Source organism: Lissotriton vulgaris, chromosome 10 (genome assembly GCF_964263255.1).
Source record: "Lissotriton vulgaris chromosome 10, aLisVul1.2, whole genome shotgun sequence".
Taxonomy (NCBI): Eukaryota; Metazoa; Chordata; class Amphibia; order Caudata; family Salamandridae; genus Lissotriton; species Lissotriton vulgaris.
Genome location: NC_141698.1, coordinates 887,254,196 through 887,268,866, shown reverse-complemented (window position 1 = coordinate 887,268,866; position 14,671 = coordinate 887,254,196). Strand labels below are relative to the sequence as shown.

The 14,671-nt window shown below is 45.6% G+C and overlaps 1 protein-coding gene across 1 annotated transcript in view; it reads right to left on the bottom strand.

Moving 5' to 3' along the window:
* The window catches only part of AKAP9 (A-kinase anchoring protein 9), a 1,796,561-nt gene that overhangs the window by 1,696,440 nt on the left and 85,450 nt on the right, over positions 1 to 14,671 (bottom strand). Inside the window, exon 2 of the mRNA XM_086941844.1 lies at positions 7,958 to 8,035. Coding sequence (XP_086797970.1) covers positions 7,958 to 8,035 — 78 coding nt within the window. The remainder of the gene's footprint in view (positions 1 to 7,957; positions 8,036 to 14,671) is intronic.

Below are 14,671 nucleotides of genomic sequence, written 5' to 3'. Positions count from 1 at the left end.
GAATAGTTTAATTTACTATTCCAACTCCAGTCCCCGTGGACACTAGGGAAGGTGTTGGATAGTAAATTAAACTTATTCCCTATCCTAGAGCGCCCCCCAGCGCAATGCGTTGTAATGGTTGTCGTTGTAAATACCACATTGTAAAGGCTCTGCGTTGTAAAAGTTGCGTCGTAAAGGATGTTTCCCGGATAGCAGTAAACCACATTTTGGACCTCGTTAGTTTAATCGAATTTTTGTTTCATTTTTTTAGCGCACAAAGGGCATATTGAGAACTGTAGACCAGTGAGTAGATAACGTTTACATACGTTACACTACCTTAACCATTCACAAAACGACACGCGTTTTTTAATTCACGAACTGATTCGTACTAACGATTCACAAAACAACCAGTGTTTATTATCCACAAAACACCCGGTGTTCTTCAAAAGAACATAGGGTATCAACAGTCACCCATAACAATAACATTTCTAGCACATATTCGCACTAATAAATGCATGATAACGAGTTCAATAACATTGACAAAAACATGAGGGGGATGTATATGTACAGAACTCTATTGGTAAAACAAAAGTGTAAATACATATTATGTGTGCAATGATTCTATTATAGACATGCTCCCTGAAGAAGAGCGATCTGCTCGAAAGGTATTGGAGTACCATTGATGCATAAAGGAGTAACATTGATGTATAAAATTATTGAAATGCAGCTTAACAAAAAATTGAAATGAAGTGAATTTCAACAATAAAAAATAAACTTTATTGAGTAAGATTCATGTGTAAATGTGGTAATTACCACAGAAAGGAATCCTTTTAAGAAGAAATCAAAGTGTGCCAACAGGGGGATGCAACCAAGAGTTATTGGAAGCACTTTCTAAATATCAATACAGGACGTACCCAAGGGACTGAAACGTCACCCCAGGAGCACCTGAAAAACCAACTCAAACTCTTGTAAATATTTCATTTCAAATGAAACTAATTGAAGTTGTGCGCAAGCTATTTTAGTAGTTTTGATCAATACAAGTAGAGACATTAACATGGAGAACTCGTGTTGTGCAACTGATAATTATTAGCGTATCAAATGTGCTTATTAATAATGTCATTTCATACATAGATAAATGTATTTGTTGAAACTGCATTAATGTTATGTAAATTCGTAAGCTTATGTGGTGCTTTCTTATGTTAGCTGAAATTAGTATGCCTGAAATTCAAGTCCCTGAAAACTCTCGCTTTAGAATTAATAGTTTGAATTTCATGTGTGCTGTGGAATCTGGCCTTAGCAAGCTGGTGTGATGGCAGTGCTTAATTTCTGGAAGAAAAAGTAGTAGTGCCGGAAATTCTGTTCAGAAGTATGTGCCCAGAGCAATTAAACGTTAGTGGGACGAATACCAAGGCTGCAGTGTCGGACTAGCCCAGGGTTCTCCAAAGTCTGTCCTGGAGGGCCAGATCCATGCCAGATTTTTAGCATATCCCCATTTTGATAATGCAGTTATCTTAAAAATCAGGCAGGGATGTGGCCCTCCAGGACCAGCGTTGGAGAACCCTGGGCCTGATAGGCTGGACTGTCAGGTCAGCGTGTAGGTCCCATTTTTGGCTTTTTTGGACCTGTGTTATGGTCCGATGGGCCAGCTTTCACTGTTGATTGTCCTGATAATGTCACAGATATTGCCTGAAGCAAGCACAAATGTATGGTGTCTTTGCTGTCCTTCAAGTGCGGAGAGTAACGCCCAAGCTGGAGATTCCGGCCCGATTAGAAAAAGTAAAAATACACCTCGTAAGTTACCTCTGTGAATAATAAAACTCGTAAAGTTAGACTTTTGCCTCAGATTGCCTTTGTGAATTGGGCCCCCTGTTTTTTGCCCCAGTCTGACAAAGCGAGGCCAGTAGTCTTTAATCCATTGGCAGACAATCCAGATCTAGCAGGTTGCTGCTTTCTGTTTGTGACGGTTTTGCCACCTTTTTCTTCCTTGTCTTTCCGATCTGTGTATTTTTACCTCTCTTGCACTCTGTAAATATCTAACATGGGAAGAATAAGTGCCGGTCTCCAAAAATAAGTGCTGGTGGCCCCACCGTCAACACTTAAATGAAGCACTGTGTGATGGCAATTTCTTTTTGGATTTTATGATAAGCATATGCCATAACATAAAGAGAACTAAAAAATGTAATAAAAGGTTGGGTCTGTAAGATTGCAATAACATTTTTACATTTAAACGTTAACAGTCACATATAAAGTGTGTTTCCATGCCTGCATGTTTACTAAGAACATCAAAATGACATCCCAGTAAATATGCTTTATATTGGTGCAAAGCAAATGCTGTAATTGTTTGAATTATTGTAATCTAAAGGCATAGTTTGAACACACTAAGATGACTGGAAAATGAAAAAAGGATAAAGAATGGAAAAAAGCCATTGCCAAAGTATTGGCCCACAAGACCCGTCAATGAAGTGCACTTTTTCGTAGGTGGATGTGCACATGCAATCAGAGGAAATACCAGCACTCACCATGGAAGACCGCCAGCGGCTGAAGTGGGCTGACTAAGAGCTCCGTGCTGTATGTATTCTGTCTTGTGCTAAATCACAATGTGAATGACAGCTGAATAGTCCAATGAATGAAGTAGGTGGATTAAAAGCCCATATATATATATATATATATATATATATATATATATATATATATATATATATATATATATATATATATATATATATATTACCTACTGGCGGTAACCAGTAGGTATATATAGTTAGGACCTAGTTTCCATAGGAAATCACCAACATTCTATTGGGAATAACTTTGGCGCTGGTTGATGAATCTTCGCAAATTTCTCAAAGAAGATGGCTCGCTCCGTTCCTCTCCTTCCCTGAAAGTTTGGGGGGGATTAGTCAAGTGGGGGCTGAGAAAAAAGGAGGGTCCCAAAACGTGTTTTCCCCATGTTAATTTTCATAGGACCTTTAGACTCGGCTACAGCTTGAACCACTGAAGGAAATTACACCAAACTTGTCAAAATGGTAGTGTCTGGTACGCAGATCACGCTTTTGGTTAAATAGTGTAAATCCCTCCAGTGGTTCCTTAGAAAATTAGAAGAGAAATCGATTATATATCTATAAGCGCGCACGCGTGAGCGCACCCCCGTGAATTTTTGGGAAAAAATGGGGCGGGGGAGCCTTGGGGGGCTTCTCTCTTTTGTTTTAATCTTTTGATTTTAATATCGAGGGTGCCCACCCCTCGTTTTGCCCCACAAGATCACCGCCGCGGCCCGAGCCGCCTCAACATGGCCGCCGCCTGGTTGTGGGCGGGGCCGGGAGGACGTGGTTTCCGCTTCCCCCTGCCTGGGGGAAGCCTTGATGTGCCCGCCGGTCTCCCGTGCCGACGGGGAGACCGGGTGGTGAACACGAGAGAAGGAAAGTAGGTAGGTGAGCCCCCTTCTACCAAGGCTCATCTCTGCTGCTCATCTGGGGGCTCACATGCACGCCGTGCTGCCGGCACTCAGGGGAGCACCTGCTGCCGCCTGACCCGGATCCTGGTCCCGAGCTCTGGCAGCTTCACAGCGGCAGGACAGGTGGGCAGGGCCGGGAGGCGGTGTGGGCTGGGCCGGGCAGAGAGGCAAGGCACTGGGACGGACTCAGAGGCTTCCCCGAGCGACCCGGAAGCTGCAAGCAGCCTCCGTCCCTCCCTCGGGACATCTTTCAAAATCCGGAACTGTGTGGCAGCACCTCTGAACACTGCACCCCCACCCTGCCGCCGAGGGAGCACGTCCGCCGGGGGTGTCCCCCGGTCTCCAGTGTTCTCTTTCAGGGCCGCCGCCAGGATAGACTCACATGAACAGGCCGCAGCCTGGACTAACGCGGGCGCCAGCGGCAGTCCGCCCGGTGCTGGGGCACACCTGTCCGTTTACACTGTGACCAGGCGCCCGAGTACTGTCTTTAAAAGACATCATTGCGCTACTGTACTCGGCTCTGCACCAGAGACCAGCATTGTAGGCCGTCCGCAGTATGTGCTGTGCACTCCTCTGCCCTGGGGTCAAGTAGCCTCTTCTTGAATCAGCAATCAGCACCATTGGGGTCACTAACTTTCGAAAATCTGGACTGATGCCTCCATTGCCACTGGTCGAATTGCCCTTGTGTAACGAGAGACCGAGCCTCTGCCGGAGCCCCTGCCTACATTGCTATGGACGCCAGCACTATTGAATGGAGACAACCACACTAGTAAGTAAGGTTGCTAAATACTGGTCATTTGCTCATGTCGATTTCAGGCTCAAGGACTGAAAGTGATTTAAAAAAGGTGTCTTTGTAAAGTGTTTTATTTTACGATGGACTTTCTGTATTTACTTTATTAATGAGTCAGTTATGATTAACTTTGCAGCTCCAAAACACTGCAAAGTGTTCTTATTTTTACTGTTTAAAGAATGCACTGATAGAATGAAAAGTATCAACTTTCGGGGCTTCTCAGAACAGCCAGGCCAATAAAATACTGCTCATGCCAGTAAAAAAGAGCCTGGTGTTAACCCTAAATGTAAGTGGCTAGGTGCAATACGACCTTCCTGTGATCTGCTGCAGAATAGTGAGCAATAGTGAAGTCAATAATCGAAACAGGCCACTCCAACCCCAGTCAGGCTTGCGTTTTTGTTGCTGGCAGGAAGGTGAATATGCACACTGAGCAGCAATTGCTGCTGTTTTGGGTCAGTCAAAGCCTGGTTGAAGCTTGTGGTTATTATGGTGGGGAGAAGGGTTTACATTACTCTATGTGTCACATGACATCAAGTACTCAAATGTGGCCATTCCGTAGCTGCTTCCTGTTGTGTTTTTCATGCGAATTGTAACACCGTGAATCCTGACTTGTTAATCCTAAACACTTTGCATTCTGAGAATAATAGTTTTCTCCTTTCCTATCATAATGCATGGGCACACAAATCCCAGATACAAAGCACACCTGGTTATAAAAAGCAGACGTTTTGTGATCAATAGCAACCTTTAATTTCAGGTGCTCTGCAGCAGTTTCAAGATCTTTTTAGAGTTTCTCACAGCTCAAAAGGGTATAATTTGTCATATTCATCCATTCCCATGGACTTCATTGCTTGGTTTTGCTCGTGAAAAATTGTCACTCATAATCATTGAAATGTCACTCATAATTGCACTGAAATTTAAAAAATGTCACACATAGCAATCCGAAACCTTGGCAGCTATGCAGGGGCTTGAGGTGACTTTCATGGTCTACCAATCCAAAATGCACCCCAAGAGTTGCCGGGGGGACAGCTGCCCGACCGACAGTGGAGACAGGGCAAACCCGCCACCCACACCCTCCTAAAAAGAGATGTGACGAGAATTGGGAGCACTATACAATCCAGAGAAATGCACAAGTACCTGGTTCAAAGAAGACTCCCTTGTGCAGTATAGTGGCTTACACAAACAAGCAAAATCCAGTATCTAGTTAAGTGTTCAAGACACAGCAATCTACTACTGCATGGTATAATATAAAGTGCAGTATCTTGAACCCATGCCAGGGTACCTCAAAGAGGCTTGTAGCTTTGCAGTTACAGCGTAGAGTATACGACATGATAGAGTCTCTGGATATATATATATATATATATATATATATATATATATATATAAATATATATATATATATATATATATATATATATATATATATATATATATTCACTGAAAAAACCATAGGTTTTAGCCCTTATATAGTTAGGAATTAGCATTTAAAAAACCTTTGAAATTCACTGAAAAAACCATAGGTTTTAGGCCTTATATAGTTAGGAATTAGCATTTAAAAAACCATTGAAATTCACTGAAAAAACCATAGGTTATAGACCATATATAGTTAGGAATTTGCATTTACAAAACCTTGAAAATTCACTGAAAAAACCATAGGTTAGAGACCATATATAGTTAGCTGGACATTTTATTGATATAAAACCAATGAAATTCCATATATAGTTAGTTGCACTAACTATATATCGCGCACCCGCAATCCACTGCTGATGATGTCACATATTACATCATTCATGACATGGTCAGTGACATCACTGATGACAACTCAAATGACATCAATGACAACATCACTGATAATATCATTCATGTGATAATACGATGAACCTCTTCAGACTCTAATATAACCTTAGATACAATCAGTGTAAACAGACACTCACAGACTGTCACTCATCCATGGAGTTACTCATACATCTACTCAGTCATGCAAAGAATCAATCACACCTCCATTTCCGCAACTATACAGTTATACACACCTTACTAATTCAAACATATTGTAACACATATTTAATCTCCTATACGATCCCTAATACAAGTTCACAATGATCCATACAGCCACTCACACATTCACTGGCTCTTATGCACGGTTATATATGTCAACTCTCACATGCACTGTGTTTTACATATGTACTTACTTTGACATGTTGCACTGAGATATCGATTCACTCACCAATACACTCATGCACACAGTCAACCGCCCATGCAGCTGTTTCCACATGCACTTTTGAACCCATACATCTAGTGAATGAACTGCTCACACATCTATGCACAGAGTCATACACCTCCCAGCCACTCATACACATACTTAGTCTCCCATACAAATACTTGGGCAACCAATGAATATCCCATATAGTTACTCATATAGCTACTGATTAACACATTCAGCAGTTTACAGAACAACAGACATAATGATGCACAAATTAAGACAGTTTAGTCACTAACCCATGCACTCAGTGAGACATATTTAATCACTCTCTCATACAGTCAGTCATGCACCTACTAAATTCTTCATCCACACACTTATACATCCACTCATTCTTCAATATGTAAGACATATTTTAACTTTACAGAAACATACAGTCATTGGATAATGTCATCAGTGATGTCATTTGAGTTGTCATCAGTGATGTCATCAGTGATGTCACTGACCATGTCATGAATGATGTAATATGTGACATCATCAGCAGTGGATTGCGGGTGCGCGATATATAGTTAGTGCAACTAACTATATATGGAATTTCATTGGTTTTATATCAATAAAATGTCCAGCTAACTATATATGGTCTCTAACCTATGGTTTTTTTCAGTGAATTTTCAAGGTTTTGTAAATGCAAATTCCTAACTATATATGGTCTATAACCTATGGTTTTTTCAGTGAATATATATATATATATATATATATATATATATATATATATATATATATATATATATATATATATATATATATATATATGTACTTTTCTATTTACTGTTTTTTTATTAACAAAATCTATCTCTAGGCCACACCACAAAAGACAGAAACCATTTATTTTAGGTATGCCCAGATTAAGGTTTGGGATAACATTCCCTATAAAGATATACCACATCGCCGTGGTAGTTAAGCGGTGCTTAATTCCTATAAGTGTGGTATGTTGTTTAATACATACTCCCTTTTGATTGCAAAGATAAAAACCCAAGCACAAAATAAGCAATAGCAAAGCTTGAGCTCCCATGACCTACTAATTTGCATATGATGGACTCCTTGGCAAACCCTGTCTAGAAAGGTACAATTTGAAAAAACAACAATAAATAACACAGTTTGAGATTAATTCAATAACTTCTCCTATAACTATTTGTTGTCCTCAAGATTTAGTATGTTTCCCGTCCTGAAACAATTATTCATACTCATTTGGAATGCTCCCACTGTTCACTAGCACCTCTGGACTGTGATAGCTCCCATGAGATAAAACTCATGCAACGTTGTCCTTATTTTTCACTTTCTGTTACCACTTATTCTTAAATTGATATTGCTTGTTTAATTTCATCTTCGTGCAGATTTTCCAATTGAGATGTTCGGCAACTAAAGAAACACCAATAAATAAATAAATCATTCCCTTCTGCGATTGGGTGGTTCTTGGTGAGACACTATTTCCAGCTGTTGCGCTCAGATCTACACTAAAGTGCTTTTACTTTTGACTTACTTGTGTTGTGATGAATCCCATGTCTTTCCTCAGAGTCTTGATGGTCCACAAGCGACAAATCTTCCTTTTCTTTGTCCCCTATTGAATAGAGGGATGTAGCAATAAGAAGCTGTTCTGGCAATATTCACAATATCCATACATTAACTATTGAATAATCTTTGTGGGAAAGGGATAGTGTGAACATTAGTAGGAAATGACGAGTGCAAACTTCAGTAATGACCATAATTTGTAGTTTGGTAATGAAATAGTATACACGGCCTAATAATTTATTCAATTGCCTGTTGGCTCCTTGAAACCCCTTTCAATAAAATCTGCACTGTAAAATGAGATGGGCTCGATTCCAGAGAAAACAGTCCTCTGTGGTCCCTCAAAAGACCTGCCAACCACATGAACTTTAGTGACGCCTGCTCTTGATTCCCCGCCTAATGAATTTAGATCTTCCACTGCAACTCAGAGAGGTCAGTGATGCACCAGATAATAGCCCCTTCAACATCTCTGCTCTTTACTCTTTCTTCTGTAAACGTCTCACAGATGTGCTTCAGGTATTCATTAGTTACAATGCTATTGCTGTGTTATTGCTAGAATGCCATTGATGTGTAAACTACCATTCCATTTACACCGGATTCACAAAAAAGGTATTTTAATATTGGACTGAGTAATGTTTACTTCCTTGACTGTTTACAGATCTGAGGAGAATTTCAATCAGGTTCAAGGAGGACTAAAAAGCAGTACAAAGTCTTTCTCCAAGTTATACCCTACTAGCTAATATGTTATGTTATGTTATGTTATAAAAGGGCTCTTCTATAGCGCACGGCTACTCCATGGAGTGTCCCGGCGCTTTGGCAAAGAGAGATAGAAGAAAAGTACACAACATAACTCCTTCCGCATGGCGGCACAGAATTACTGGGAGAAGAGCCAAGTCTTCAATTCTTTTCGAAAAGCAAGCAAGTTAGAAGTAGTTCTCAAAGCAAAGGGAAGCTCGTTCCAACAACGAGGTGCAAGATATCGGAAGGAGCGACCTCCAGTACGAGCACGTCTGATGATGGGCACAGCGGCTTTGGCCTGCAGAGTGGACATTAAAGACCTCCTGGGAGCATAAAAGGCCATCCGCTTCCTGAGGTAATTAGGGCCAGTCGAGTGGAGAGCTTTAAAAGCCAGAGTCAAGATCTTGAAAGTGACTCTCTTGGCAATCGGAAGCCAGTGAAGTCTCTCAAGCAACTCCGACGCTCAAGCCCTTCCCGGTAATCCAAAGATGGCTCTAGCAGCCGAATTCTGCACGACCTGCAGGCGTGCTAGGAGATATTTAGGAAGGCCTAGATAGAGAGCATTCGCGTAATCAAGACGCGAGCCTATCAAGGCCTGAACAATAATTTTTTTGTGATGAAGGGATATTAGAGGAAGAAACTTCTGCAGCATTTTCAGAACGCCGAAGCACTTTCCTGTCAGCCTACAATCTGGGGTCTAAAAGAAAGATCCACATCACACAAGACTCCCAGATTTTTAGCTTTTAGCAAGATACCCCCGGGCGGAGACATGTCACGAGGCCACCAAGTCTTCCAATCGGGATCCGGAGGACTTCCGAAGAAAAGCAGCTCCGACTTGTCTGTATTACACTTCAAACTATGCGTCTGAAAACAGTCAAACACGGCTTCCAGACATTCCCTGATCCGTCCGCTGTCAAAGTCTTCACCCTTGTTACACGTAAAGAGTAGCTGGGTGTCATCAGCATAGGATATGATCTGGGCACCAAAAGATTCCGCTACCGCCGCCAGAGGGGCCATGTAGATATTAAAAAGGGTGGGGCTCAGGATGGACCCCTGAGGTACCCCCACCTCCAGCGGCGGCATTTCAGCAGAAAACGGAGGTGCCCAGACCACTTGTCGGCGGTTGGTTAGAAATGACTTGAACCATTTCCACACCGTCCCACAAAAGCCGATCTCCCAGAGTCTTAAGAGGAGACCGTCGTGGGGCACGGTGTCGAACCCCGCCGACAAATCCAACATGACCAAGATGGCTTTCCCTCCTCCATCCAAAGTCTCTCGGATGGCATCGGTAATCTCTAAAAGAGCTGTCTCCGTGCTGTAATTCGCACGGAAACCCGATTGGGAATCGTGCAAGATGTTGTTGTTCTCTATGAAGCTGGAAATAGAGAGGTGCACGTGTTTCTCAATCACCTTAGCCAGAGAGGGAAGGAGGGAGATTGGTCTATAATTTGCGTGAACAAGGGGATCTAAAGATGGTTTTTTTCAGCAGCGGGAGAATCGGGGCGTGCTTCCAGGCCATGGGAACCTCTCCAGGTGTCAGGGAGGCATTGAGCAGTGGATTGAGCAAGGTGTTAATTGCCGGCGCCACTCTCCCAAGGCATTTAGCAGGGCAAGGATCGAGCAGCGACCCCGATTTAAGCCGCGTCAGAAGGTCGAGAAGAAGCAGGAGAGATGGAAGGAAAATCCAAAAACAGAGGTCCTTTCTCTTTCAAGAGTGGAGGCATGGGTGAGAGATGACAGACACCTGGGCTAAAGCCCGCCCTATGGAAGGAGCCTTAAATAAGTTTGATTTTATTAATAAAATACTCACTGAGTTGGCTGATCCAAACTTCGGTGTGAGAGTGAATGGGAGAGCTCGAGGCAGGAGAGATAAACTCTTGTACAATTTCTTTACTCATACTTTCTGCTCAGTCAATTCTGTGCTCCAAATAGTCTTTTTTTGCCTCCAGAATATGCTTGTGGCAGAGTCGGATTAACTCCCTATATTTAGTTTTATCTTCTGGGTCATACAAACGCCTCCAGACTCTTTCTGCCCTCTTGCAGTCTTGACGCATCCTACCAAGAAGAGGAGTAAACCAGGGGGCCGAAGAATGTTTACCCACAGCATTAGCTGGCTTACCAGGGGCTAGCTCCTCAAACCTAGTTTCGAGCCACTTCTGAACCAATTCGATATCTTGCTCCAAGTCACCTGATAGGGGGCAAGGATAATGGCCAAGAGCAGCAGAAAGCATTTCTGCCGTTACTCGGTGGAAAGGCCGAGACATCCTTCTGGTATCTTTCGCTTCTCTAGCACTGGGTATGGCTATAACAGAGATGCGAAATTCAATCAGAAAGTGGTCAGACCAAAGAACAGGAAGCGGCGGAGAAACCCCCATAGACCTGTAGGAAAAGATCTGATCGATCGTATGGCCTTTGATATGAGTCGGGCTGAAAATAAAAGGGGTCAGCCCTAACGGACAAACTATGTCCTGGAGCTTGATAGTATCGGGGTCAACAGTTTTGTCCATATGGAGATTAAGATCTCCCAGTAGGATACAGTGCTCCGATCTCAGGCATGGTACTGAAAGTGCCGCCTGAAGATCCTCAAAAAAGGAGCCTAAAGGGCCAGGTGCCCTGTAGATGATAATACCTGTACAGGTTTGACGGGGAGGTAGCTTAAGAGTGAAGCCTAAGACTTCGCTGCCCTTGATGTTATCCACGGGGAATGTTGAACAAGAAAGATTCTTGTCAACTACTATTGCCACAGCACCACCCAGACCAACCACTCTGTCCTTCCTATAGATGGTGTAGTTTCAACATTTGGTTACTAAAGTATCTGTAGAGAGGGTGAACACCCTAAATATCGATTCCAAAATATCGACTGCCCAGAATATCGAATGAAAAATATAGAATGGACAGAATATTGAATAACCAAAATATAGTTGGTTCGAATATCGAAATTAAGGTAAGAAATATCGATTACCATAATATCAAATTTAAAATATCGTTTTACATAATATCGATTTTTTTTTTTTAGAGTTATGTATGCTAGTATGTGTTAAAAATATATATTATATTTGTAATGTATGTTTAATGTTTTTTAAAATAATGAATGTTAGGGCGTGGCTTGGCACGTCAAGATGGCCGTCGCACTTAGGAGTGCTCTGGACCCCTCCGTCGTCCGTGCCACGATCAGCCTGACATCTGGGAATTTCTTACCTCCAGTGTTGTGCCTGGAACTCTCTGGCTACCTGCCCCAACGTTTCCAGGTCTTTTTTGACAGCGATTGTCCTGGTTTCGCCATCCAGTGGCCGATCGCCAGCAGAGCCTTACACAAAATGGCAGCTCCTGCCTTTTAGTATCCCGGGGCTCTGAGCTGCGGCCCTTCGGGGCAGAAAAGATCATCCGTGCGGCGGACTTTGGTGCTGCCACTGGGGCCGCCACCACATTGACTGAGAGACCAGGGTACTGGGAGATTGAGGCTGCAGCGGCACTTTGAGAGGGCAGCTTGACCTGCGGCCTCTTCCCAGTGCGTCCCCCGCCACCTTGACTGGAACTAGACCCCAGGGAGGAGCCGGGCCAACACTGCGGGCCCCCTTGATCGGCTGTCTGCTCGGTCAGTCAGCGGCCCCTCGGCGGCTGAGGCTGGTAGCGGCGAGTGAGATCTCGGTACTTCGCATTTCCCCCTCTCCGGTGAGTGTGGGGGGGGGATCCGCAGTGAAGTGCGTCTCGGCCCCGCCGGAGGAGGGGGTCTTCTTCAGCTGCATCAGCGGGATTGGCGGGAGCCTCTCTCCCCCCTCCTTAGTGTTGAGACACACCTGTACTGCAGTCGGCAGTGTAAGCGCCCGGGAGCCCGCACTTCGGCTGGTGCTGAGGGTGGTGGTTCCCGCCCTTCCTGATTGAGACTAGCCCTATGCCCAGGGGGAGCGCCATCATGGGCAAGAGCGCCCTAATTCCTGAGGGCCCTGGACAGTGCCACGCATGCGGCGGTTGGGCAAAGAGGGGCCTCATTCCTTATTCCTGGTGACTCCACTGTCTTCAAGGACCAACACCTGTGGCCCCCTGGACGGATCACCTCCGGACCCTGTTTTTTCCTGGGGCCCGCAGCTCTGCGACTTGCAGGGGGGTGCCACCTCTGCAGTCTGCCCCCTGGCTGTTTCCACGTGTGGAACCAAGTGAGCCCAGCCTGCCGAGGGTGCCAGCGCCCTACTGCTCCGGGGTCCTGGCGCTATTGGGGACCCTGGGACTCCTCATGTACTGTGGGCCCTGCTGGCAAAGGGTCTCGCAGAGGGACTGAAGCCTTTTTGGGGAGAGTTCTCAATGGTGCCTTTGGGAGGTCGGCTGGGATTGTGGAGACGGGGCCCGTGCCGCATCCTTGGATGTACTGCACCCGTGGTGGACACGCAACGATGCTGACTTGATCCCCGTCCGCCCTGTTGGACTTGGAGCGGGAGTGACCTCTGCGGGATCCCGCCGGCAGATGGTGGAAGGTCTACGGCGAGCTCCGTTGCCTGGAAGTGGAGGTAAGGAGTGGGGCACTGAGGCGCCGGGGTTGGGATGGAGGACTCGGCCGTCGGTCGGGCGGCAGGTGGGTGTCGGGGGCCCTAGTCGCTGCGGCTTCCTTTGATTGTCCCATCTCCTCCCCTTCCCCACACTCCTGGCGCCTTATCTACGTCTGAGGCCGAGGTGATCTGACCGGGCTGAGCCGGACGCTGCGCAGAGGTGCACGCCAGGGGTCATCTGGCACGACACCCTTGGACCTTCCACTTGTCAAGCGCACATTAGGCGGGTCCAGAGAGGGGTCCGGCCTGAGGACCACTGGGAGCCCAGTCCTCCCTGGGGTTGGATCATGGGCAGAACGGACAGGGCTGCGAAGGTCCCAGCCACCCAGACCAAAATGGACCGCTTCACTGCTGCTGGGGGGGTGGCGGGACAAGAAGTGCCCGGGTCTGGCGAACTGGCCACAATCCTCCAAGCCATCCACACATCCCAGACCGAAGGGACCACATCAACCAAACAGGAGGAGGCATCGCCAACGTCCACAAGAACACCATGCGCATCACGACCATCCCCGACGTCACCCTCACAGCCGCCGAACACCTTCACTTCCAGATACACACCGACCTCAAGACCACACTCAGAGGCACCCTCATTTACAGACCCCCTGGACCCCGCACACAATTCAGCGAAGACATCTCTGACTTTGTCAGCCCACACGCCCTCCCCTCCGATGATTATATTCTCCTAGGGGACCTCAACTTCCACCTGGAGAATAACAACGACAAGAACACCACCACCCTGCTGGACAACCTCGCCAATCTCGGACTCAAACAACTGGTGAACACCCCCACCCACTACGCCGGACACACGCTCAACCCAATCTTCTCCTCCAGCAAGCACATCTCCTTCAACCACTCCACGGGACTCCACTGGACAGACCACAGCTGCGTCCACTTCAGCTTCAGAAAGACCACGACCCACCACCACCCACAACAGGTCCCCCGCAGATGCTGGAACAAAATTACCACCGACCAGCTCACCACATCACTGAATCAGAACCCTCCTGCCAAATCAACGAACCCCAATCAAGCAGCCAACAACCTCGCACAGTGGATCACCAACTGCGCTGACGACCTAGCACCCCTGCAAAACCGCCCCAACAAGCCAGGAAGCAAAAAAGCCTCCTGGTTCAACGACGACCTCAAGAACTCCAAGAAGAACTGCCGAACCCTTGAGAAAGCCTGCGAAGAAACCCAACCACAGACAACATGACCGCTCTCAAGCACGCCACCCGCAAACACCTCCAACTGATCCGCACCACCAAGAAATCAGCATTCAAGGATCGACTAGACAACAATGCCCACAACCACAAGGAACTCTTCAGCATCGTCAAAGAGCTCACCAACCCCAGCGCGGGCAACAACGACATCACTCCCTCACAAGACCTCTGCGACTCCCTCGCCTCGTTCTT